Source organism: Bombus flavifrons, chromosome 14, assembly GCF_040668555.2.
Source record: "Bombus flavifrons isolate JBK064 chromosome 14, iyBomFlav1_principal, whole genome shotgun sequence".
Classification (NCBI taxonomy): domain Eukaryota; kingdom Metazoa; phylum Arthropoda; class Insecta; order Hymenoptera; family Apidae; genus Bombus; species Bombus flavifrons.
Genome location: NC_138455.1, coordinates 12,404,637 through 12,431,889, shown reverse-complemented (window position 1 = coordinate 12,431,889; position 27,253 = coordinate 12,404,637). Strand labels below are relative to the sequence as shown.

The following is a 27,253-nucleotide window of genomic DNA, read 5'->3' as shown; positions in this document are numbered from 1 at the left end:
AACCCACTAGTAAGTAAGAAAAGACGAAAGGTGATAAGTATGTATTTATATATAATTTTATCCTTATATATAAATAAAACAAAAACGACAATGGCACAGAATATTACTAAACTCGTTATGTTAGCTTTGATTTAGCATTCGTTTAATTATTGGCAACGTGACGAATAGTTTAAATATTAACGTTAGTTTCGAATATCGTTCCCCTAATCATTGCTAATCTAGTTTTGCTGATTTCGTCGCATATAATCTCTCATTCACTCTATCGCATTCTCTCTGTTTCCCTCGCAGACTTTGTCTGTTCAAATATTGTTCCTGTTGTTTGCTCGAAAAACTTTCGACCATCTCGTCTGCATCTCTTGTGTCATTGTGCGTCCTTGGAAATCTGACTAGCACATGGATTTTTAACAAAATATGTTGACAGTTTGTTTTTCAACATCTCGATCTACACGACGCATGTAAGAGAGCTGCTCCCGTGACAATCGTATTATGCACACATGCAAATTATTAAGAAATACGATATACGCGCGAGACTTCTCTATGTCGTTAATGCTGAAATGCGAAGAAAATATTTTATATGAAATTTATTCACTCTCACTGTTCATACAGAACCGATATCAAACATAGCGCCTATTCTCAGTTTGAACTTTTCATCGTGATACCTTTGAGTCTTCACCTTTCTCCTAACTTATCCATTGCAAGGTGCAATACTGTTAGCGATGTTTGTAAATCGGCGAACAAGCGTATAACGTATTTTTATACAATGTCTTTCTCGGTATCGATATAATTGGCATTCACGTATATTCCGCTTACAAAGTATATTTGAGTCTCTCTCTCTCTCTCTCTCTCTCTCTCTCTCTCTTTCTCTCTCGGCAGTGATGTCGCACTGTCTTCTCATACTTTCACTCACGTCAGATCGACGATATTTAGGTCATTGGCATCACATTCCTGTCGAACGACTGCAATCAACTCTACGGGATGCACAACGATACACTGAGATACATACGTAAATATATACAATATCCTAACGAGATATCGCGAACAGAATTCAAAGTATATAAAATCGCAAAGTGGACAAGAGGCACGATACTATGTTTTGCGAGCTTGATAAGATACGAGGAGGAGCCCCTTTTAAAGCTTCTCCTGTTGCTTTTTCCTTTCTCTTTCTCTCTCTCTCTCTCTCTCTCTCTCTTCCTTCCTTTTTCCCCCTTTTTCTTAAAATAAGAAACAACGCTGCAACTTAATATCAGGATGTAACGTATCGATAAAAAATACATGTATTATGACTCAAGGAACCTTATATCTAAAGCGATTCTGTCTTTGAAACAGGCATAGATTCTCGGTAAACGAAAGAATACGCGTAAACAACTTGCATACTACCTGTCTTTGTGCAACATCACTGTCAGGAGTTCAGGTATGCCGTTAATACACCTTGCCGTGAAATCATGTAGATCAGTCTATCATATTGAAAAACATCGACATGTATCGTTTTACTGTTCGATCGTAGCCATCACGGATTGGACTTACTGAGGAAGCTAACCAGCATTCGTTCATGCCTTGCACTCAAACGGGCAAATCTCTTAAGTATCGCGATCCTAAGCGTCGCGGAGTTTGATGTTAGTTAATTTTTACTATTGCTACGTGGGCTTGCCGGCTGACTGTTCGCTTGTTGCGCGCGTTGTATGTAAATGTTTAAAAGCTTCAGTTTGCTGGTATACAAGCAGCTGAGATGAGGTTTCAACAATTCTTCACCAACTGCCAAATGTATCGCTACCATACAAAACACAGCGCTTTTACGTACCGCGCTCTCATTATCATCGTACGCCTGTTCAGAAACGTAATAATTAACATTGTACGTTAGAACGAGAGGAAGATTTTTATATTCATATATGTACGATATATGTCAACTTACTTTGATGAGACCGGGCATGACTTTCGACAAATGAGGTTCTATCGCATCGCGACCCCAATGTTCCACAACCTTGTGAAGCATTTTTATCGCGCCCATATTCAGGGGATATGGTTCGGTAGTTATTATAGTCGATACTAGGTGAATCACTTGTTCTGGCTTTAGAACCATCGCTATCGTTGCAGCACATTTTTCCGCCATCCAGAGAACCTGACAAGAGGGAACAGTATTAATAATCGTCTATACATATATCGCGAAACTAATTCACCACAGACTTACCGGAGATCTTGAATTGCTACTAGTGGAAGAATCTTGTTTCTGGTCGTCTAATTTATACGCGTTAATTACTTTTAAAACCAGCAATTCAGGATAGACGGAAAAACTGTCGACAAGTTCTGGACATTTAAGCATATCGATTAAAGTTTGAAGTACTTCTACTTGCATTTTCTTGCTATCGTTAGTCAAACTATCTAACAACGTTTTGAGCAGCTTTCTGGAAAACCAAGACGTATAATCAGAGTTTTCGTAATCGTAGTGGTAATGGAGAATAGAATAGCCGATTTAATAAATAGCATAATAATACATACTTAAAATTCTGTTTAATGTACAAAGCATCTCCTTCGCGAACATACAATTGAAATTCTTGTAGAGCTGATACTTTTTCTTCGGTTTGTGTCATCTTGGATTGCAACGTTTTAATCATATTATCTAAAACTTCTGGCCTTTTTATCGAATCGGGTGATGATCCTGCGCGGGATTTATTAACATTTGTTAAACGAAGAAGAGATAGGCGATTCGATGAATAACCTTCCTATAAATAATTGTATACATACCATGCGTTTTGTAACCATTATTTTCCTGAGGTAGGATAAGATCCCCGGCGATCGTATCACTTGAACCATTAACTGTAATATTAGTCACAGATCGTCCCCTTTGCGTGGGCGAAGAAACAGAAGACGAACGACCCTAATAGACAAAAGAAAAGAAGAAGAAATAAAGAAAAGAGAAGAAAGAAAGGAGAAGAGAAGAAAGGAAAGAGAAGAAAGAAAAGAAATAGGGAAGAAAAGAAAAGAGAAACGAACGGCATGCTGACACATCCTCTCACGGCATAGTATACTTTTAACCAGTATATCGACTATTTGATTACCGAGTTGCATAATGTAAGTCCTTCCATCTTTTCCTCGACATCAGCCATATTGCTGATTCCACTGTCTTTGCTGGTAGTTGCTCTTTCTAAACGTTCGAAACCATAATTTTGTATCTCCGCCGTCGTACGCCTTAAAGATCTGCGGCAAATGCTTAAAGATTAAAATGACTAACAATAAGGATTTATCGAATTAAGGCCGTCACTTACTTATAAACTTCTTCCAAGTTTTCATCCGCATTGTCAATGTCACCTTTACCTTTCGAACGAGCCGGTGAGCTCTGCGCCCTAGGAGGCGGAGTTCCAGGGGACGCGGGATTACTCGAACCCGACGATTTCCTCAAGTGATTTTGCACTAAAGGCAGTGCCGCCTCCTACAAAATACATGTATGTGTATATTAATATAATGCCCGTACAATGGTACACATCTGTGCATATATGTGCAATATATGTGTTATATATTATATATTATAGGGGCATACACCGCCCCTATAATACATGTATGTATGTATGTATGTATGTATGTATGTATGTATGTATGTATGTATGTATGTATGTATGTACGTACGTACGTACGTATATATGTATATACAACATCTTACCTGATAATACTTGGGTAATTCAGCTAATATCATAGTGACTTTCGGAGGATTCAAATTATACAGCGATATAACAGCATTTTGTGCATGCCTCCTAACATCTTGGCTTTTAACATCGTTCGACCAGTCGAGTAACCTTGCGAGCGCTGTCCCAGCAGAGTTAATAAGAGCAGACGGTTCTGCCGTTTCCGCTATTTGCGTGATAAACACGAGTGTGGCTATTTTTACACGAGAATTTGGCGTTTGTGTTGGATCCGTCAGATACCTCATTACAGCCGGCAAAAGCTGCTCTCCGGGGAAGCATTCCCTACAAGTTGAGATGAGGAAGAGATGTAAACAATTGTGTAAAATAGAGCACGAACATTCGTATTAGCTTGGACATTGTCGTATTCGGTCTCACCTAACAACCTCGAGCGTTTTGTGTATTTTCGCTTGTATCGAGCCAAGTAAATCGGTGCCTAATTTATTCAAAAGTCGAGCACACAAAACATAAAGCCAGTCACCGAGATCTTCGCTGTGAGTAGCTACTAATTCATTCAGTGTGTCCAAAAATAAACTGAATACTTTCGTATGAGAATCCATGAACATTTTCGTAAAGATGTCTGTTACTTTGCGCAATTCCGTAGCTGTAAGCGTATTTCCATTTGAAAGAAAATGTTGCAATCCGACTAAACCTTCTTTCCTATCGCCCCAATGTTTATGCGCGCAATTCTCTATGATTTCCTTGATATCCTGCAAGTTAAAGAGTTATTTATCGCGATAATACGTATTACAAACACGAACGTGTAAAGCCTTGTTCAGAGTAAAGACTTGGTTGCAAAGTTCGGTATTTTCGATAGGGTTCTATATTTCCTCTTTTGACAGAAGAGTATACAACAGTAGAGTGTATCAGATAGTATGTATATAGTGGAATATGTATGAATAATAAATGGAAATGAATATTAAATTTAACAAACCTTTGGGATAGATTGATCCCACATATCACGATACAGTCTTTGTTGAGAGCCACTCCATGAGAACGACTAATGGGTAGATGGACGATGGACAGATATGGAGAACAGAACGGCGCATCGCGTTAGTCCAAACCAAACAAATACGCCGCAACAAAACCAAAAGAAAAAACCATACATGCGTTATCTCTACAATGTTGGGATGCTGGAAGCCTGTTTTTCAAGCTTGTGGACTAATTCTACTCTGACCGTGGTCAAGTCCAGGAAGATGGGATATATTTGCAAATACGAATACGCGAATTCAGTGTCAGATGAAAATATCTCGAGTAATTGTGTATTTTAGGCAAAATAATAGACAACGCTTATATACGAGCACGCAGCATGATATTTGTGAACTTGCGTATGATCGAAGGCAGATATGGTTAAAGCATCTTCATATCACGTAATAAATGATGAAATAAGTGAAATAAAAGTAACACTGCAAGCGTCTGTTTTTATTACATATCGATTAGAAAAGCGTTATTTAAATAAACATAAGATAAGAAAGCGTCGCGATAGAATAAATTTATGACTCATATATTTATATATATATATTAAGCTACTGCACAAGTGACGTTTTTTATAATGTACATCGTTGGTGAAATTAATGTATTCTGTATTGAATATTGTCTGTCACTTTATACGATATATATCTTGTACTATCAGTACGATGAAACGATGGTTATTCTGTCTTCTCGTACAGAATCTATCGCACTGCGTTTACTTACATCGTTTGGTCGCCTAAAGCTGTCCATACTTCGTTCAGAGCATATGCTGCTGGTTTCACTGTCATCGCTGTGATCGCCCTTTCCTCTTGGTGTCCTCGGGTAATTGTCAATATTTTCGAAGGTAAGCGCGTCCGCCAACGCTGATTCCGCTTCACGCGACTGCTGCAGCATCTTTTGTGCCATAACTGGTCTGGATTGAGGCCTGTCCGTCGGAGACATGTGTAAACTTCTTCCCCTATATATTTCGTTTCGCATATGTTTAAATATATATGTCGAATGTTGTTTATCCGGTGACGGTTAAGATGAAAGAGCGTTACGAAGGTAAATATGCCATCGTACCGTATTTTGCTCGCGAAACTTCTGTCCATTCCAAATCTTTGCGGGCTTGGTTCACGACTGTTACCGGTACTTCTGATCCCGTGGCCGGATAACCGTCTAGGTCTTGCAATTAACGATTCTCCTTCGCGATTGTACGTTGCATAACTGAGTCTCGAGGACGGTGATCCCGATCTGCTGCTAGCTGTTACGTACAACGTAAGAAAATACGGACTGTATTAGATTATATTGTTGCTTCTAAAAACAGATTGGGAATAACTATTATTTGGTTTGGTTTTTCTTTTTTTTTTTTTTTTTTTTGTACTTACGCTGAGATTGCGACACTCCGGATACTCTGGTCCTTGTTCTCGCGGTTCTTTCTGGACTAGCAACGGCGGTTGTGTCCGGTGATTTGCTAGGTCGTGCTAAACGAAGAGGAGATGGTGGAATAGATGGGACTCGTTTAAAGCATACGATAACAGTTAGAATGAAAATTGATTGCCGATGAGATTACTCACGAAGGGACGCTTTCTGTCTGCTCATATTCGCGTACATCATTCTCGCTTTAGCTCTTTGCGCGGCTTGCAAATCTATCGCGCTAGTAGATCTAACGCCCGGAGTTGCACGATCTGAAGACAAGTTGAAAGAAAGATTAGGAAATACGGAGTAGATATGCAGGAGATTAACACGATACGCATTAGGTACAAGACATAGGTGCACATTCTAAGACGCAGTGATGTTTTAAAGCATCGAACGAGATGGTAACAATTACAATGACTATCAGTGGGTCTTTGGAGAACCGGAATACCAGACTGACGATAAGACCGTGGCAAGGAGGGAGTTCGTCTGAGCGGGCCATGGGGTTGACCCGAAGACTGATGCAAATTTTCCGTACTACCTTGATACGTTTAATGCAAAGGAGAGTCACAAAAGCAGCATGAAAAAAAGTGAGAAGTAGTTTATATACCGCACTGTATCGTTACTTGGGTCTCTGCATTTATCGTACATCTACTACGCCAGTCCCTATTCTATTCGAAATATCATTTGACAATAACGAAGCAAAGATAAGAAGATATACCTGTGGCGCTCATCACTGGTCTGGATGTTCGAGGACTAACGCTGGCCGATCTCGTCACTACGTTCAGACTGTTAATGCTACCGCTATTGCTAAGGGACATCAACGAGCGTTTGTACGCAGTGTCGAGGCTGTTGAGCAATGCCTCTGCTTGTTCCGGAAAATGATCTTTGAATGCCCAATATGACCTGGAAATATTGGAAATGTAACCGGTATTTTGTTTAAAACGGAGCGAACACGAACAGAAGCAACGAAGAATATTTACTTCCTAGCAAAGGCTCTTGCTTCCGAATCCGAGTCGGCGATACCTTTCTTGATCGTATCTTGTAAGATGGTCAAGTGTTTCTGTAATATTTGAGTAGGCCATATTTGTAAAATTAGATTTAGATATTCGCACGATGCTCGACGTATGTCTTTGCTCTTGTGACTTAAACAGGATGTGATAATTGGCACGAAACGACTGTAATGCGTATTCTGAAGAATAAACCTCACGGCTACGGCACCAGCTGTTGCCACAACCTGAATGTACAAAATTGTCCATGTAAGTTTTTTTCCACGTTATCATCGCGCTCGCAAACACACACACACGCACTCTCTCTCTCTCTCTCTCTCTCTCTCTCTCTCTCTCTCTCTCTGTTTGATTTTAACGGTGTATTGGCGTTAAATAATTACGAGTCTCACCTTGGCACTATTTTGTATGAGGTTCATTAAGGTGAGTAAGACTGCTTCTCCAAAACTAGCGAATTTATTTTTTAACTGTTGACTAAGAAACGCTAAGGTAATGCACGCCTCCCTTACCACTTGCGACCTAAGATCCGTGCAAGCAACTTCGAAAGATCTTTGCACGCTTTTCAAGTTTTCTAAAAAGTTTTCGTAATTCGTACCACCCGCTATAACGATTGCTCTTAATTTTTTCATCTGTAAGATAATTAAGTTTATGCCATGTGCCGCTAGTTTAGACGGTTTAACGTTAGAACGATATTATCTCGGCACATACACTCTCTGTCCTTTGTTTCCAATCTTTTTTATCGTCACCAACATTTTCTCTTATGATTTTCATCTGCTCTTCGAGATCTTTTGCGGAAAACAAATTTACAGATGGCACATCTTCGAACGCTGTAAGGAAAGTTTCCTCGTCGACGGCGCCAGCTTGACCTGAATACATAAATAAATAAATAGACAAATATATATTAATTATAGACGTATGGATATCCGTATCAACGCCAATGTTAAAATACGTATGCGCTAATTTACTAATTTACGAGATTTCACTTAATTTACCGATTTATGCACCAGAATATACAAGTTGCGATAGTTGAGAAATTTGGTGCGGGTATTTTGCAGCTTTGCTCGATCAACTAAAAATCTTGTAGAGTATCGAGACGCTTGAATTTTATCCCGCTGCGATAAATCGCATATAAATTATCGATATCGTTGCTATGATAAGAGGTAGAACGGTAGGTTTATTCGTAGGTATATTTTTATTTTACCTCGTGGTAGTGAATACTTTGTGACGCTTCAAAGCACTGTCAACTCGGCAAATGAGAGCGAGGGAAAAGGCAGTGCATATAAACAGACAAGATGACAGATGTATAGCCGACTATAGAATTTCACGCGTGAAACGATACGCGTACGCGAACGAAAGGAGATGCAACAACATCGTAGAAAGCGTAAGGCGTGTAAGGGGTTCGAGCGGCGATTAAAAGTGCATAGTACAGTAAGACGAATACGCGTTAGCTGCAACGAGTTTCAGAAATTTCTGGTTATTTTCTTGTACTTGTATCACTGTGGTGGCTCTATTTGGGATTTAAAGGGAAGGAAGAGAGAAAAAAGAAAAAAGAAAAAAGAAAAAAGAGAGCTAAACTCGTCCAATATCGTGGAGAAATATGGAAAATCATGGTATAATAGAAAATTAGTAATGCCAATAAAGTTTTAGATACCTGGTGTCGATTTTACTGACACGTTTCTTTTGACGGTTGTAGCCCTTGGAACCATGGAAGATGTATTACCAGGCTGAGCTGTCATGCAAGCGAATAATTAGCAGTCTCGTCAACGAAACGTCAACGGTTTATCGACATTTTGTCGACGCATGGTTGCAGAAAATATCATTAATATCGCATGGTGAAATGCCGAGCGACATGAGCGGCGACATGAGCGGCGACAGGAGAAAGCAAGAGTTGTAACGTTAGCACGCTTCACACCTGTGCGTTGCTTGCAGGAGGAACACGTGCTTTCGTAATGTTAATCTCAAAGATCGTCACATTCATCTGGATTAACCCAAACAAACGTTTATCTTATACACAGATAAAGCACTTGTAGCACACAAAGCGCTTTAATTTGCATACAACTAACAGATTCGACTAACGCTTTCATAACTCTACGTATCGGAATAGATTGATTCTGTAAATACCGTAAAATAACTCGATTCGCGATATTACGATTGCTATAATAGAAATGTAACTTGACGCGTTGTCTTGACGGTTGTTCTGGTTAGGTGGTACACGGACTTGGGTAAAGAGTTATTTTAGAGTAGACTCGCTTCGAACGAGTACGAATACACCATGCTTAGAACGAAATAATCAAAATATGACGTTTATACTGGAACGTGGTCGATTTACACGGGATGAGAAATAGCATCGCGTGTGCGTGCGTGCGTGCGTGCGAGCGTGTACGTGTGTGTGCGCGCCTCTGTGTGTACCTAGAGCTGAAGATGGAGCTTTCGCAGGACCGAATTGTCCTCTTTTCGGAGGAGCAGCAGCAGCAGCAGCAGCAGCAGCTAACCTTTTCACAGGAGCCGATTTAATCTGTAATATGAAAGTTCATCTCGTGTATTAATCGGTAATATAGTTAATAAACGCGTAGGTAAACGCACGTATACTTTGAAAGGTTTAAACCGATACTCACCGCTCTGTCCGTTTCATCGGTGGTTTTGCCAACTGAAAGAAATGCGTTCAACGAGTTTAGCAAAGTACGCAAATATATACCTTTTTTTTTTTTTTTTTTTTTTTTTTAGGCATATGATGAAATTATTCGATCGTACTATGGCGAATATTCGAATCGTCATATATTTATATTTATATTTGGATTCGTTCTTAAGGAAGATTTCGTTTTCTGTTTTTCGCGAAAAGCTTTATACCTAAGTGCGGATATAGCCACGGTGGTTTGTGAATGTCGCAACGACAACCTCTTGCTCGAGCACCTGGATGCTTTACGATATTATCCCATTGAAGAATCCATCTGCTACTTGGATCCCACAGCTTTTTATCGATACTGGGATATTTTGTTAAACCTCTGTGCAAGCAGCGATGGCCGCTTGACAAGAGTACGTCGGTGTGATTCATGGTAATTAAAAAGTCTGGCTTTTATCGAAATCACCGTATGACACGCGCAGTTACGAGGCAACGTTTTGTTAAGTAGAAAGCGTAATTTATCGTTGGACGCAGTTTGAGAGAACACCATCACGGTACGAAAAGCGTCGGTTATGGCACGATAACTCGATGCGATCTTGCTGCATCGTTTCGCATTTGCATGATATTAATCAAGACTCCACGTACGTACGTAGGTACTGAGAAATCGAGTTTGTCAGAGTTATTAACGAGATAGGTGTTGGCGCGAAAGACAAAAGATTTCCGTTTCGAGTCTTAGAGAACGACTTGAGAAACCGATTGAAATCGTTTCCTCGTTCGCGTTTCTCCTCGAGGTTAGAACGAACGAAATAATCGGCACGAAATAATTGGCGAGTGAAAGTGATTTGCATTATCCGCCGACTAGACAGGCGATTCCCGTTCGACTAATTGCTGATTTTTTAATCGCCACTTTGTGATCACGGAACTCGGATGGACGAACTTTTATCGATGAAATTCTTGGATAGCGTGGCTGTTTCGATGGAAAATAAATTGAAATTTACGATTGATAAAGAGAGAAGAAAGAAGGAAAGAAAGAAGCGGATCTTTTGCGAAAGAAGCGATTGGAATTTTATTTCTCGACTTTCACAAAGTTTCTCGTCTAAGGTATCGACGCGATTAAAATTGAGGGACGAAAATCGATTCGCTCGGGGGAAGCAACGTCGAGTAATCAGGCTGATTGAAAGTCTGTGAAAATGTAAACTGGAAATCAAATTAGCGAGTACGGAAGAGTAGAAATTTCAAAGAATATTTCGAGCGATCGAGCTTACGCGCGATACGTATCCGCGGCGACGGTTTTTCTTTCCTTACGTAGGTACTGGCGCCTCGCCCTCGAAAGAACGTTTCGCGTTTCGATGCGGTGTTTCAAAACGCGACGATTCGTTTGATTCGTCGATATAACGGTGATCGACGTTTCTCAGGCAAGATGGAAAAGCGTAGAAGCGAAGAAGCAACGATTCCGACATTAAGTCGGTAAGTGGAATGGTAAAAGGTGGAACAGCGCGGCTCAACGCGCTAGGTGAGAAGCTAGATTTGCATTTGATAAACGCGCTATCACAGCCAACGAGTTAATAAGGGCGGCGATAAGGCACGAGGAGTTGCGTTCGACATTTTGAACACTGTGTTTTCCGCGACCTACGACGAGAAGACGAGAAGACGAGAAGACGAGAAGACGAGAAGACGGTTGAAAAAAAATTATCGATAAATTGCACCTCCAAGGATGATTGCGTCACGAATACGATGCATAGCAAGTTGCGCGTAATAATCCATTAGCACACACGTGTACAAGCACGCCTTATTTATGCTTATTTATGCTTATTTGTGCTTTATTATGCCGATAACGAAAATCGTATAAAAATGCGTAAAGGATTATTTATCTCGCGGGGAAAATGACCTCCGGTGAGACGGAGAAGAAAAGGTAAAAAGAAAAGGTGAAAAAGGCACGAGCCGCGTTCTCTCGGAGACAAGAAGAAGAAAAAAGCGAATATCGCGCGAGACAGCTATATAAATGTGCATTTGGAAGACATGGAGGCTCGGTAGTAACGCGACGATCTGCTTTCCAAGAAACGAATCAACGCTCAACGATCCAACGAATCTATTCGCGTCCCTCCATCGCGAAACGGGTCAGTCACGATGACTATTTTCCAGGACACAATGTATCGTCGATAGTTTCTTTGTATCTTCTTTTTTGTCCAACAGCACACGTCCGTTAGCTGGTCGCGCGGACAACGCAGAACAAAGGAATCTTTTTCTTGCAGCGGCAGGACCAGCTTTCCACTACCTTGGCATAATCGTTATCGCACGGTATCGCACGGTATCGCACAGCATCGAATTAGCGTGGTAAACGCGGCAGACGATAATTCGCGTAAAACGTCTCCTCGTTCGAACGTACGGGATCGAGGCCAACACTGACACTGCGAGCGCGGTTGATTCTACGACGAATTAACCGTTCTGGCGACACCAGCTGCGAAACATCGTCGTATCGACGACATATTTCGTCGCGGTTGACTCTGATCGAGTAAACAAACGCGCGAGGAGAAACTGAAACGATCGTCCTTGCCCATTGTCCGTGAACGGTAGCAACGCGTGTCGCTTAGAACGCGTCACACTAGTCGCGCTGTGCCGGCCAGATCGTGTTCGGCTCGTGACACAGAAAAAAAAACACGATCAGACCGGCGAGCAGACGGTCGCGACTTTGCAAAGCTTTCTCGAAGAATTCAGCGAGACCCGCTTTCGGAAGGTAGAGGCTTGGAGAGACGCGCGTGTCTCGCGTTGTCAAATGGCCACTCGTTTACGAACTGCCGTAAGCGATGCGAGACTGTCGCGAGACCGGTGGCAGGCAGGAGACCCGAGACCGATCGCGAGACTAAAAGTCGGACAGGAGGAAGGGGACCTTCCCCTATCGGGTGCCCCTCGATGGCGGCCAAACCAAGCACAACTATGCATAACGTTCGAGAAGCCATCTCTCGATTGCGTTAGACCTTGGAACATTAGCGGACCATTGGACAATCTCATTGTCGGATCTAATGCTTATTCGCGATTGCATAGATTTTCGTCGCGGCAAACAACTGCAAGCACATTGTCGGAACGTGCAATTGCAGGAGTAAATTTCCGGCTCTATTTTTAAGTCGAGGCCGCGTTATCGATCGATTTATCAGAAACTCGACAAGTTTTTACAGTCATTTGAAAACGTATCCACGCGCGTATGGGGCGCGTATGGGGCGCGTATGGGGCGTGTATGGGTGGACGATACGAGAAGGGAGAGTAGACGAGGATCGACGTCGGTGCGAGTAAGAGACAGGTAAATAAGGTAGGCGACGAATAAGGTGAAAACTGTCGCGGTTGCCTTCGAATCGAATCTTTGACGACGGAAACGCGTCGAGGATCCTTCGTGGAAAATTCAACCGCGACCACCTGCCGAGACGATGCGACAAAAGTTTCCGATAATCTACGCGATCAAGACGAGTCGGTGGCGCATCGGCGTGCAATTGAATTCGAGATGTACCGCGGCATGGAAAGGCATGGAAAGGCATGGAAAGGAAAGTAAGCGGCGATTACGATGTTTATGCGCGATAAATCGCGTACACGCATGTATATGTGGTATACAGTATGCAATAGCGTCATCGAGAGTTGGGCAAAGATTCCGCGACAACGAGTCAACGCGAACAGAACGGTGAAAAACGAAAAGGCAGGTTCTTCGGCCGATATGTAAAGTGCCGATGAAGATTTCTATTCGGCGATTAAGAAGCAACAACCTACAAATTGCTTTCATCTGGCTTTAGAAACGTTATCGAGTGCGCTAGACAGAGAAGAAGTTGGTCATGTTGGATAATTAGAAGGGAAAAAGGATGGAATTGGGATAGCTGGTCGGTGGTTTTCCCTCAGGCCAATCAATCGATCCACGAACTGTGTCCACGTACGGTTTCACGTACGACGACTCGTTCGAAATATTTGTAATTACGTGGAACGTTACGTGGAACGGTGTAATTGGTAGGAAGCGTGGGACCGACGATCACCGTCTTCTCACCTTCTTCTAGAAATTCATCGTGAATCGAGCGCAGAATAAATTATGGATGGAATACGAGTCGCAGTCACGCTGATTTCTTCGCTGAAATCGTATTTACTATTTGCCGTTATTGACAGACGTTTCTGTCGTTGCTTGGTGAAAGTAACGTTATTTATTGTTTTTATTTATCAAAGAGATTTACAAGATACGATGCTTCCGTTTGCCCATCGAAGAAAGCTGAGTCAAGAGAAAGACGTATCGTTCTCTCATTGTATCGCCAGCTGGTATCGCAGCAACAGCTACGACGCAAGAGCGGCGGAGGAAAAAGGAAAACACGAATGCCAATTCCACGGAACGATCGTTAATCGTCGCTAGAGACAAGAAGAAAAAGAGGAAAAAGAAGAAAAAGAAGAAAAAGAAGAAAAAGAAGAGTCAGCCACGCGAACAGCGCGCTTCGAACGCGATAATCCTATCCTCGATATTACATAACGCGTACTGTACGTTCTAGCATGTACGTTATTGTACATATTGTTGGCATTATCGGATGAAAATATGGTTTCGTCGTGGTTGCAGGCAACTCGTATCGCTTAACCATTGATACTCCATTAATGTAATTAGTCGACCGAGCCTTTTGTTTTCTCCCTTGAAAGCGCGTTTTCTTCGATTCACTTTCTTCGCACCGATATTGCTCGTAGTACAAGAAAGCATGTACAACGAGCAACGAATCTTGCCAGGTAGGACGTTACTTTCAGTTTTCTCGCGTTCCGTAGCTGGTAGTCTCTGTCCACCGATGGTGCACGACGTTGCTTGCCAGCCGTGGAATCGCCGCTTCTGTCGATAGGCTAAGCGCGAACGTCGTTCCGAGCCCGCGCAGAATGTCAGCGAGAGTCGACGAGAGAGGATAAAAAGGGCATCCGTGCGCTATCCAGCGCTTAATACCTCACTAGAGAAGAGAGAAGAGAGAAGAGTGCACGGTAAAGATAAATCTTCGTTACCACCCTCCTACCTTTCGCTTCTCCCGTATACTCTACACGCGTCTCGCGCGCTGTCCTCGGGGTATAAGGTCGCACGATACGAAAGCGAGTCGAAGCTGAACGGTGTGGGTGCTAAATACGATCGAACGGTAAAGGCTAGGGTGAGTAATCTCTGTCCCGAGAAAGCAACCGGTGCCGCAGAAATCCACCTTGCAGAGACATTTTTATGTCGTAGCTGGCAGAGCAGAAACGTCCTTCCTAACTGATCTTAGTTGATCTTAGATTGTCTTAGATGATCTTAGCTGATCTTTGATGATCTTTGATGATCTTGGATGATCTTGGATGATCTTGGATGATCTTAGACGATCGATCGGACAGGCCATTAAATCGTTTCGATGAAATTGCCGATTACCGATCGAAGAAACGGCTGCTTCGATATCAAGAACGACACGCTATAAAACGACGAACGGATCAGACAGAGTGTTTTTCTTTTCCCCTCGTGACGACGGGTCTCACAGGGAAAGAGAGGCTCGTGCGAATCTTTCGCAGCGGCGTATTCGCGCGTCTCGATCTTTCCGTGTCACGCGTCGCGTACTTACTCGCAAGGATTCTACTACTACTATAACTAGCAATACCTGCAAATTCCGTACGGGCGAAAAAGATATTCGCGTGGTCGCGTGACAAGAGCAACTCGGCTCGGATATGCCGGGAAAAATATTTTCTTCGCCCGGGTGCGTTCGTTTCATTTTCTGGAAAAAGCGGAATAGCGAGTTTCGCCGAGTCGCTGAAGGGAGGAATTATCCAACGATGAGGATGAAAATGATCGATAGCGACTCGCAGGCGGAAAAAACGAGACGGGAAATCATTCGTGGTAATTTCGTGTTCTATTAATATATCTGAAATCAAGCGAAGAACCGTAATTCCGCTGCCAAGCCCATGTATGACCTAATCGCGATCGAGTGTCGGAGAAGAAGAAACGTATTTCGTCTTTAAACGCGGATGCCTTGTTGTATCGCGTATTACTGGACGCAATACTGGACGCAATACTGGACGCTGGATATGGTCGCGAGGAAAGATGTTTTCATCCGAAAAGTAAATACAAATATATAGTAAATGCCAAGATCACCGGACGTACACTCCGCCGATATATCGTTATCGTTATCGTTATCGTTACGCAAGAGAAGCGCGTTTTTCACCTCTTCAAGGGGCAAGGATTGTTAATTATACGATGGAACGCGTGTGAGCATCGTGACTCGTCAGAAATCTCGGTTTACGCGTACTTTTTACCATTCGCTAGCATCATCGAGCTGCACTTTTTTTCTCTTTTCTTCCTTTTATTTTCTTTTTTTTTTTTTTTTTCATTGCATCGACAGCTTTGGAACTAATACGTCGAGTATTCGATTGCTGGCGACACGTAATATTTGCGATCGAAATTCGAATACTCTGACAGTAGCCAGTTACAACGTTGCAAGGTCGTTCGTTTAAAGAAAAAACAGGCAGGACAGCTTTGGCACGGTATGAATTACGGACAACGTTTGAAACAATACACCGCCGATATTGCACAGTATCGCACCGTGCCTGTCGGTGTATGTAATATTATGTAACATCTTAGAAGAGACGACGCGAATTAGTAATATGGTTAGTTTGTTGGTCGGTGATGGAAATGACGCTTTATGCGAAACTGCGAGAGACTTTGCCTGGAAAACCGCGATCAGATACGCGATCCCTTAATCGTCTGGAGCATCGTTCCTCTTTTTATTCGCACTCTCGGAGATATTAGGCGCACGTTTGCGAGAAACAAGTGGTCGAGCAAACTGTTACGTACAGCGGGAAAGAAGAAACGTGCACATCGGTTAGGACGAAAGCAGAAGTTGGAGCAGAAGACGCGCCAGTGCGACGTAATTAAATTCAAATTGACCATGTTTTACCGTGCTGAATCGAGCGAATATTCTTATCACGTGGAAGAACAAGCGGTTCTTGTTAAATATTCATCCTGTGTATCGGTAACGTGAACAATGCAGAAGAGAGGCCGGTGGGAGTGTGTGCGTGCGCGTAAAAGACCGAGCAAGGGGCGAGGAAGGGAAATACGAAGGTTGGTGTTCTCGAATGCGAAGGTATTCCAACGCGATAGCGTTCATGGCTGCGGGATGGCAGCACGATACAGCTTGAATAATATAACGGAGGTGACGCGTGTGGCGTCGGTTTTTATGCCTTTGCTGACTTAATTTGCTGGATACCTGCTGAGAAGGAAATTCGACGAATTTACTCACCGTCCGAAGACATGGCCAGAGGCAGCAAGTCGCCAGCGGCTTTCAGCTGATCGAATTTTTCTATCAGCAACAGCAATCTGCAACGCAAGATCGAACGTATTGGCTGGTTGGAATGCGCGCAATTACAGATGCAATTCTTCGAATTAAGCCGTAAAATATAACCGATAAAATAATTAGCGAGTAAACGATTGGAAATGGTCGACGGTGAAGTTGTTTCAGCTAATTTAAAGGAAAGTAACGTTTAACGAAAGAAATGCTGGCGAGAAGCCGGCAATCGATTTCGCTTTTTCACTCACTTAGCTTGCGGTACATTGTGCTTTCTCTGCAAATCCACTCGTAATCTTTCACCAACGTGTCTGTAGATATCCGCCAATGTGTTTAAAGCAGTTTCTCGCACTTTTTCGGATGGATCCGATAATAATTTCACGATACTTGGAATCACTCCGGACAGTATCATTTCATCAGCGCCGTGCCTGTAAAAAGATTCATCGTTATAAAGATTCAACGAGCGATTTCTAGCTGTAGAAGAATGTTTCTTTCGTTTTCTAGTAATTTGTCGCAGTTTCTTACTCGTTCAACGTCGTCGTTAGTAGAATCAGAGCTTCCTCTCGCAACTTTGCATTTTTGTGACTAAAGGCCGGTCGCAGTCTGTCCAAAAGTTGTTGAGGAGACATACACCCTTTCTCCATTATTTTGAGAAGCACCAGTTGCGCCTTTTCCCGTGTCGCATCCTTGCTGTCACCTATCGCAATACGCATATCGTCGATATTCTTAATCGCATCTCTCGCTATCTAAACGATACCGAAGGAAATAAAAGGGGGGGGGCGGGGCCGGTTCCGTCTATTTATTCGTAATACGCGGTTAAAGCTACACAACGTACGATGGCTCGAGTGGGATTTCGGTAAGCAGCGAAAGAATTTCCGATAGCAACGAGTTCAGTTTCCGTTATTAAGAATAATTTACGCATTTAACGACAAATAAGTGGAAGAAAGTTGGAGACACCTACCTAGTCTGTCTATCGTTGGCTGAATAATAGTGGAAATGTAAGGCTTGAAGTCGTGACCCATTCGATCCGCGAGAAACGTGAGGATTTCTAAACCATTCTGCACGACCTGCAACAACAGAATCAAAGGATCGTTTTAACATCTATGGCAGATATATCGACCATTAGAGAATTTCTAGCCGACCGAGTTATCGAGGCAATCGGGCTGCTCCGGCTAATTTACTCGACATAGAGGACGCTTATACGCGGTACTGTGACGAGAGATTAATTAACGACTCGGCGAGAAAATGCGTACACGGGAAACCAGTTTGTCCAACGACTCGTACATCGAACGCCAACCGATCGAAATAGCAAAGTCAATGGTTACATTAACGGCGAATCGAGGTTGACAAAAAAAAAAAAAAAAAAAAAAGAAAAAAAAGGAAGAAAAAGAAAGAAAGAAAAAGGAAAGAAGAGAAAAAGAAAGCAGAAAAAGAGATACGCGTTCAATTAAAAAGCGTCATTTATTATTTGTTGTAATTATTTTCAAGATCGGTGGTTTAAGGGGATTCAAAGTTTCGCTTTAATAAACGCGTCGGGTTGCGTTTACGTTGCATCGGAGGGCTCAGGGTATCATCGATCCACGCAAGATAAACTCTGCTTCCCCGAGAGCCACAAAATCCTAGACCCCTCGCACTTTCCCTCTCGCTCGTAATTATACTTGGTCTACCGCGAGCTCTCCACCTGCAACCTCGTAACGATTACTTCGCGGCATTTGTTCGCGCCTCTTTTCGTTTTTCCATCGCGCGGAAACATAATCGCGCACGTTTGAACGAATTACACGCATTCCGGTCTCGTGATCACGCGCGAAATCAATAAGAATCTTCCATGCGTGCGGTTCGCCGGTGATATTCGCCAAGTGCTGACTGTAAAACGTGCACGCTATCGACTCTTAAAGAACCGAGGAAAGATTGGTAATTATTCTCGTAATCGAATCTAAAGCGACTCTATATTCTCTTTTCTTTTTCTTTTCCTCGATTTGCTGTTGAAAAATACGAGCGGGATAAGGAGAAAGACGTCGGACGAGTCGGAGTCAGACGAGAACGTTAAGACGATATGCGAAAACAGCAGCTTCGTACGCGACATAGTTTTTCAACGTTTCGCAGGGGAGAAAAAGTAAAATAGGACTCGTAACGTGTTCTTTGCCGTGTATATGATCGGCGCATATAGCAAGTCGAAGAAATGCAGCAATAGGAGAAAGAACGGAGGAACGCGACAGCAATGAATTGGTCGTACGTAGCGTGGAGGAAATGTCGCGTATTGGAAGGCGAACGTTGGATTCGAGGGTGAACGAACTGGTCCTGCGGGAGGAGGACGAGTAGATCGATATAGAAAGTGTAAGTGTAGGCTAGCGTTCGGTGCGTTTATCGCGATAGAACCCTTCGAAGCAAAGCCCAGTTACTCGGGCTGTGTTCATCGACGATGACGAGAGGTACGGCTAAACGAATATTGCTCGGTGGACGATGTAGCGGGCAGAGCAGCAACGGCGGCCACGACGATGTCCGTTCGATCCGAATCGGCGATCGGCATTGGCAATACTCTCGTCGGGTCGAACCCGATGTCTCAAGTGCACACGGCCAATCCAATGTCACTGTCTGCAAAAGCGTCCATTACTCGGCGACAGTTTAAATACGTTTAACGAACCGCTATACATAGACGTATAAACCTATTTTAGAGTCGCGGGGTAAACGTTCTCTCAGGGCTGTCGTCTGGCTGTGACATCATTGCTCGCCACCGAGGCTTTTCGTTTCTCTTTCTGTCTTAACTTTTGTATAATTAGCACACGGTTTAATCGTTAACAGCCTGGGCTGAACGCGCCCGCTTCAACGTGGTTAATCACGCTATTGCAATAGCAATTATTATTATTATTGCAGCAATATCGCGTATACAGAGTACAGGCATTATCGTATCGATATTTTATGTGGCATTTTTCGAAAGTGATCGTAAGAAAGAAGGCCGATTAGAGCATAACCGTCGAACGATAATGGGGTAAGTTTTAGCAAAGAGAACGCGAGACCAATCGATAAGACGCACAGTTAATTACCGATAGATGGTCGGCGAGATATTTTCAAGAAACAGAGCGGTGGCGATCAAAATTTCGACAGTGCTTTATTCTCTTGGTTACGACAAAGCGATCGCGTTCGCTGGTTGCGCTCTCATGCCGCTCTTGCGAGCATATTCAACTGCGATGAGATATTTTTTTAAACAGAACGCTGAAATTTATCGACCTCCTAGCTACATGCTGCCAGCATACGTTACGATGGAACTTGTTCTCTAAAATCTGGCATCTTGAGGAGAAGAAAGGACTACTGCTATCCAACTATCGCCTCTTCGCTCGCCTATCGAGTAGATCACGAAGGATAAACAACGAAAGATGGACAACGCGCGCGTTTGTGAGCGAGTTGTCCGTCTGGCCTTAGTCGTCAAAGTTGGGGGGAGCAGGGCTCGTTAAAACTGGCAAGACCACCACGTGGGAGGTGGTTACTCCTTCTTCTTCTTTTGCTCGCAAAAGCAATCGCATTACGAGCGCGACAAACAGACCAACCTATTAAATAGAATCAAGCAGAAGCTCTATCGAGTACAAATAGTCCCTTACTGGACACGACGAATCGAAGCGAACATGCATGCTCCTTACGATCAGCCGGATGATGATTTCGCGGTTTCGTTGTCGCTCGTTTCTTACCAACCGTTTGTTCTTACAATTGCTTCGGCTGACACGGTGCTTCGTAAAACGAATGCAATTATTATTAATCGTACAACGTGGATCTCGTGTCACGTATCCGCCTAAAGTAACACGAGAGGGAGGGGGGAGGGAGAGAGAGAGAGAGAGAAGGGGGGAGAGGAGGAAAAGCTGACGTAACAAGTAGAACGAGCGATTACGACCAGACCGTGTTGTTCGGGTAAATTCTTCTTCGGTTGATTCGAGGATTTGTCTAACGGTATAAGAAGACGTTGATTTAATAACGTTCGATTATGACCAAAACGAGATAAAGCCTACTGCGTCGATCGTGTCAATTGGGTGAATTAGATGAATTACGAGAAGTAAGCGTGGATTTCGCAAATACCGGTATACACGATTTCCAGTTATTACGAGTCCGCACGGTATATACGTATATTGATAGGTATGAATCACGGTGACACGCATCCTCCGACCCATCTATTGGCTTTCTGGAAAAGTAGTTTCACATAGTTTAATATCAAAGTGCGTCAATTTTATGTTATTGATACGACCGTACCACAACCATCGCTTGCACAACTTCTTCGTAGAAAGAAGTTTGGCTTTCGCAAAATTTGAATTTAATTCGAACATCAATCTGTCGGCTGTATTTGAAACACTTGCCGTTTCTGTAACAGGATCGTAACGCCGTTCAATCGTAATACAACGATCCTTGTAAACCATGGCGCTTTATCGTAAACCATGACGATATACTAGAAAATTGTATCGGCGTATCGATGCGCGATGATCCACCATCGTGGAGACACGCGTGTCTGTGTTTCGTGGCGGGGCGCCGGTGCATCCAGTTAGTCGCGTAATTGTCGCTCAGCGGCTATTAATAATTTATGGAATAACAGCCGGCACGAAGGGTAACCCGAGCTTTGCCGCTTTGAATTCCAACTGACGTTATCAAGATGTCTATCGTTTTTACGGCGACCTTTTGCACCAGTTATCGAGAGCGATCAGACGTGGCAGACTATAGTTATACGAGTTGCACAAAGCAACGCAGACTAACGCGATAAGTGTAAAAAGCACCGAGAGATCACCGCCAGGCGAGGCGGCTGATGTCATGCTTCTTTAAATTCAAAAAAGGAAACGTTCGCGGCAGAGGAACGGAACGGTAACGAGAAGAGGAAGAGGGACAAACTATGGGCCGTGGTTCGCGTTGTCCCGTGTCCTTGACATCGATACACGGTGCACCGTTGTCTTGTAAAAATGGCACAGCTAATCGTAAGATCTTCCATAACAAGACTCGTCGTGATTCTCAATCGCGACAAGATACAAGAGCACCTGGTTTCCTTTGTTCGCAACAACGTTCGCAGACAGCGCGTAAAACTATCGGATGGCACGATTTTTCTTTTTTTTTTTTTTTTTTTCATTTTTCTCATTTTTACGCCACTTGGTGACTTTCTAGGCTTGCTGCGAAAATTACGACAATGGTGTGGCTTCTTCCTTAAAAAGGACGCAAAGGGATTCTTTTCGATCGACGTATATCCTATTCTCTGTGGAGACGCGACTCGAGAGATCTCGCGACAAATACTGAAACGCGCTCTTGTCATCCGTTCCTCGATTACCTCTTACCCACGAAATAATCTTACGCACTTACGTTACCATACGTTTTCTATCGCAGAATCCAAACTTATTACCTCTTTCGTAGCAATTACTTGCCGTTTCAACCGCTCTTTCGCACGTTCGCTTGATATTCTCGCACCAACGACGTGCACTCGGCAACAAGTGGCGCTGGATAACGATACACGACCGGCTAATGCCTTTTCTTCTACTTTTATCTACTTTGACTCCTATTTTTTTTTTTTCCATATCGATATCGAGCTCGCGTATGCAAGTAAAGATTCGCTGGACGGTGCGTCAAGTTGCCAAAATTTCCGTATCTCGTATCTCGTATCTCTACAACGTTCGGATCATGGTACATCTACCAACGTTAACTCGAGATTTTCCTTCTGTGTATAGACCAGCTAGGAGAAAGACTTACGAGAAACGCGGTAACAACGCGTAAAACGATAAAAAGCTAGTCTAAATATAGAAACGGACGGGCAACTATACTTCTAAATATGCACGTTTTGCCAAACGCGTTTTACTAAGCATACTTGCTTATTCGTACATTACACGCAGAGAAATGTATCGTGCGCACAGTGCTGTACAATGTACAGTGTACCGGGGATCGATGGTTCGATGGATTATTAAGAAGCCGTTTATCGCTGCGAGGAGCAGAGCTTTTCTCCGTTCCTTGCATCCAGTCTCGGAGCAGAATGACGCAAGCTTATCGACCTGGTGAAATTTGGCTAGTGTCAATTTTTCAATGTTCGCGTCGTAGACTGTAGTATGCTGACGTCGTTCCGCGCCGATTTCCATCGACAAACTCGGGCAGTCAATTTTTGACCAACGCAACGCTTATAAGTTTGTTTGTTTGTTTGTAAGAGGAACTGTTCTAGAGTAGAGCCGTTCGTTTCCCTCTTGATCTTCCCACGAGATAAATCCATTCGTAGAAACTCGGCCGGAAATGCTAAGAAAGAATCGAGGAATTTGACTTTGCAACTTTCCCTCGAGTGCCTGTTAACGAGAAAGAATACTCGTGTAACATGCGAAACAAAAATTCCTGCGGCTAATTGCTTCATACGTAACTTCTCTTCGTGTCGCTCCTATTCATTGGTCACGTTCTTTCATGCTCTTTCATGCTCTTTCATGCTCTTTCATGCTCAGCATAAGTAGAGATGTTTCAAATATATTATACATAATAATATATAGTTGCGTCTGTAGGTGTTTGGATATTCCGAAATTGTTCCAAGTACATGTGTACCTATATAAAATGTGAAATGTAAAATGTAAAATGTAAAATGTAAAATGTAAAATGTAAAATGTAAAATTTAAAACGTAAAATGTAAGATATAAAATATAGGTGGATGAAATATACAGCTGATAAATATCGATGAAAACAATAGCTGCTAGTTGATATTAATTAATAGAGATAGAGGAACAGTAAGAATGAAAGTGGATGAAAACCGGTCGTGGGAAGAGATCCGAATCAAGTAAATTTAAGCGTGTAGGTTCAATGTTGAGACGTTAGAGCGATGGAAATACGTGTTTGTAGCCACGTTCCTTGTTTCAGCTTAAATTTAACAGAGCAGAGAGATTTAAATTAAAAACTTGACGCAGAGATTTAATAACGAAAGTTAGGGAATCAAGTTCAACTACGACTTTGAAACTGTAACGAAAACATCGACGTTTAGATCGAATCGCACCAGGTAGCCAAATACTCGTGGATGGTTATACGTGTCCGTTCTATCGCGTCTTGACTGCGGGACAACAAGGATGATTAGATGCTCGACGAGTAGTACTTGCGTACAAATAGTTTCGACGAAACTGCCTACGACTCTATAGGTTTCCATCGCTTCGATCGCCTTAACATTGTGCCGATTCGTTGCGTATTTTCCTGTCCGTCCCTTTGCGCATCTTCCGATTCAGCGTTTCTTCGTCTATTACCAACGAACGTTCACCGATTGTGAATCCAATAGCTTCGACTAAACGCCGATCGTTCGGCAACATACTCCGTGACACACTGTACGTACATGGCGTGAAAGTTTTTCCCTTATACGTTCTTGGCGCAGAACCAGCCCGAGTTTTGTAGTATCTCGACGAGAAACCAATTCCGTCGTAAATCATCGTTTTCGTTGAAACCTCGCGATGAAAACGATTATTGAACGTAATTGACAATAACCGGTTACGATATCCAAACACGAATAACTAAAATGATATATCTTGTCACTGTTATCGATCGCGAGATTAGATGGAAATCCACGTATTTTGGATGCAAAATAATAATCGATAATTCTGGAGATGACGAATCAAGCTTACAGTATTACGGTATAATTATCCTTATTACAGCACGTTTGTTATGCCTCATCCATCGACATCCATTCTTCACCAAGCAAGAAAGCTCGATGCTAGAACGAAATTATATCTCGCATAAATTGCAATTTATATTTTTTTCAAACTTGGTTAGAATCAGGTCGAAGATAAGTAAAATGAAAATTTGGTAATTCGTTTATTTTTGTCCAAGTACTACCTATACTTATAGAACACTTTGATCGTTACTCGCTCTCGCCATTAAAAACATTCGAAATTAATACTCGGCGTAATTGTCAGCATATCTGGACTGTACAGTAAAACGGTGGCTTTGCCAAAATTGCTCCATAAAACAAGTAACAAGTAAAGCGAAGCCTTCTTTCCATTTTTCCTTTGTCAAGATATACTGAAATTAAAATATTTAAACGTCTCTGCCTTGTGTTATACCAATATTATATTATATTATATTATATTATATTATATTATATTATATTACATTACATTATATTATACAGTTACTGTTACCAAGTAACGACTAAATATCTTTCATTGAACAAAAAAGAAACAAAAAGAAAGAAAGAACGCTGGAAAGAAAATAACGAAACTTCGGTTTTCCTCGGCTTCGCAATCATATATAGTGGAACGTTTTAACCAAGGGAGTTTTAGCAAGTGGAAGGAATTTATTGGAAACATCGAGGATCAAAATTGACATTGATAACGCATGCAAATCAAGCTGTTCCATCTCCCAGCGGAAGGTTAAGCGACTGAAAGGCCGCGGCGGAATCGAATCTTTCGTAGGATCCTTGTCTAAAGCAAGCTTCGTGCAACAGCCGCCCTCTTCTATCGTACATGTAAGAACCGCGAAAAGTCCTTCCCTTTCGTCTTTATTTTGTCGCGATTCTTCGAATTTCATTTATAAATCAATCACGTTGCTGTCGCCAGTAGTATCGTTCATTGCCGAGTGTCGAGCGTAGAAAGTTTCGTGTGCAGGCAGAATATATATGTAGGTCGACCAAAATAAAATGTACACAAATATGTCTTTGGCCTGAGAGAAAATTCGAAATATGGACGACTATCGTTCCTGCTAATTGCAATTTATTTCTCACGCACGACGACGATTATGCGAACTCTATGGGCCGATAGGAGGCTGTTTAGCAATTAACGTTCTCACATTCTGACCGATAGTTCGAAATTGTAAATTCCATAAATGAGCAACTCTGCCCGTACGTACATCGGTACGTACGTACATCGTCTACGCTCTATACGGTGGTCCCGGCGGTTTTGTCACCCGGCACACCCCGCTGTACTTTCCACCTAACTCTTCCAAGTCGTTTCTTTTCATTAAGCACTTTTTTTAATCGTATTTATCCCATTCCGTTGCATACAAACACAAAGGTTACGTAGGCTAGAAATGTCCATTAGGCGTATTAGTATGAATTACTCTATTGATATGTAAATGGTAAAAAAACTGCCACATCTCTGTTGCGTGGTCTTGTTTACATAACAAACGATAGACGTTCATTGTCAACGCTAAAAATAATAATACAAGAGCTTGGCAACGTGAAAACGTATTACTTGACAACAAACCTCGTGTACGTGATTATACGCTACTTCGCACGCTTTCTATTTCAAATTAATAAACTATGAAAGAATACGATATACTCTTTTATTAATTATCGCGGCTCAACACCAAACTCGAACATCGTTAAAGTTACGTACCTATGTACTAACTTTTAATAACCTTATGCTTTAATAATTACAATGCGTACGGAAAGACTCGTTACCTTGGGGTTGCCGTTGCTTAACCATGGTATGATGTTGTCGATAAACTGTCCGATGTCTTGACACTCGATGCTCTTCGTCGCATCTCCCAAGTAATTCAACAGCAAACTACCAACGTTTAACTTTTTCTTGATGTCAGTCGTTGACAGGAGCGGCATAAAACCGTCCATATCACGCGGATTCACCGCCATGGTGGCCAACACGCACGACGTCTCCACACCTTTGCGAGTCTTTGAACGAAACTAGATTTCACTCGTGTACGTCAAAGCACATAGCTCATCGTGGTTTCATGATGCACGAGAACGAAACACGCGTCTTTCGTCATGTCAACGACGTTCACCACCAAGAACACGTATATCGGTGAGGCGGAACTGTCCGTGCGATTTAAAAGCCATACGCAAAACAGTACTTTTTCCCTGATTCTCTCACACACACGATCGTCGTCGCGCGAGTTACACCGAAATTATGACGCTACGCGAGTGATGTTATTAAACGATATTTCATACAGGATTCCGTGAAACTTTCCACCTTTAAATAAGAAACATCGCTCACGTTTCGCTTGTATTATGCACAAAAGATAATGTAACGTAACGAAAATCATCGGCACCGTGCACGCGACGCCATTTTCATTCCTTAGTGCCGTCTGTCTCTCTCCCTCTTGAACGATACCGACGCCAGTTAGTTCGAGCGGATGCCGCTGTAACTAGCAATAGTTGGCCGTTTCAAATATTTTTCAAATATTTTCCCGTTATCAACGTTCCGAGCATCTGTAAGTATTTTTTAATCGTTACCAATTATCAATCGACTAGCTAACCCGCAAGTTTTCCAAAGTCTGTATGCAGAACGTTTACCCTCTGTTTATCATTTGACATTCCCTTTCGCGTGTACCGCAATTTTCCAACCGGCTTCTCTAAAAATCTCTATTCCAGCGTAACAATTACCA

The 27,253-nt window shown here is 42.5% G+C and overlaps 1 protein-coding gene across 7 annotated transcripts; it reads right to left on the bottom strand.

Moving 5' to 3' along the window:
* Positions 1–1,437: 1,437 nt before the first annotated feature.
* chb (CLIP-associating protein) lies at positions 1,438–26,965 on the bottom strand. Of its 7 annotated transcripts, none has more exons than XM_069126764.1 (27): positions 26,313–26,965; positions 17,916–18,021; positions 17,480–17,651; positions 17,206–17,382; positions 16,910–16,986; positions 9,661–9,692; positions 9,455–9,560; positions 8,697–8,774; positions 7,754–7,911; positions 7,438–7,674; positions 7,022–7,275; positions 6,760–6,944; positions 6,454–6,579; positions 6,200–6,310; positions 6,011–6,106; positions 5,706–5,886; positions 5,367–5,601; positions 4,606–4,671; positions 4,050–4,381; positions 3,653–3,956; positions 3,261–3,424; positions 3,054–3,192; positions 2,740–2,872; positions 2,494–2,653; positions 2,186–2,399; positions 1,910–2,116; positions 1,438–1,822 (listed from the first exon to the last, which is right to left on the bottom strand). In XM_069126764.1, exons 1-27 carry the CDS (start codon positions 26,499–26,501, stop codon positions 1,619–1,621), a joined length of 4,443 nt encoding a protein of 1,480 aa, XP_068982865.1. In that variant the 5' UTR covers positions 26,502–26,965; the 3' UTR covers positions 1,438–1,618. The 7 variants fall into 7 exon arrangements, with proteins under 7 accessions (XP_068982865.1, XP_068982866.1, XP_068982867.1 ...); XM_069126765.1 differs by having other exon boundaries at positions 5,367–5,568; XM_069126766.1 differs by lacking the exon at positions 4,606–4,671.
* Positions 26,966–27,253: the final 288 nt, after the last annotated feature.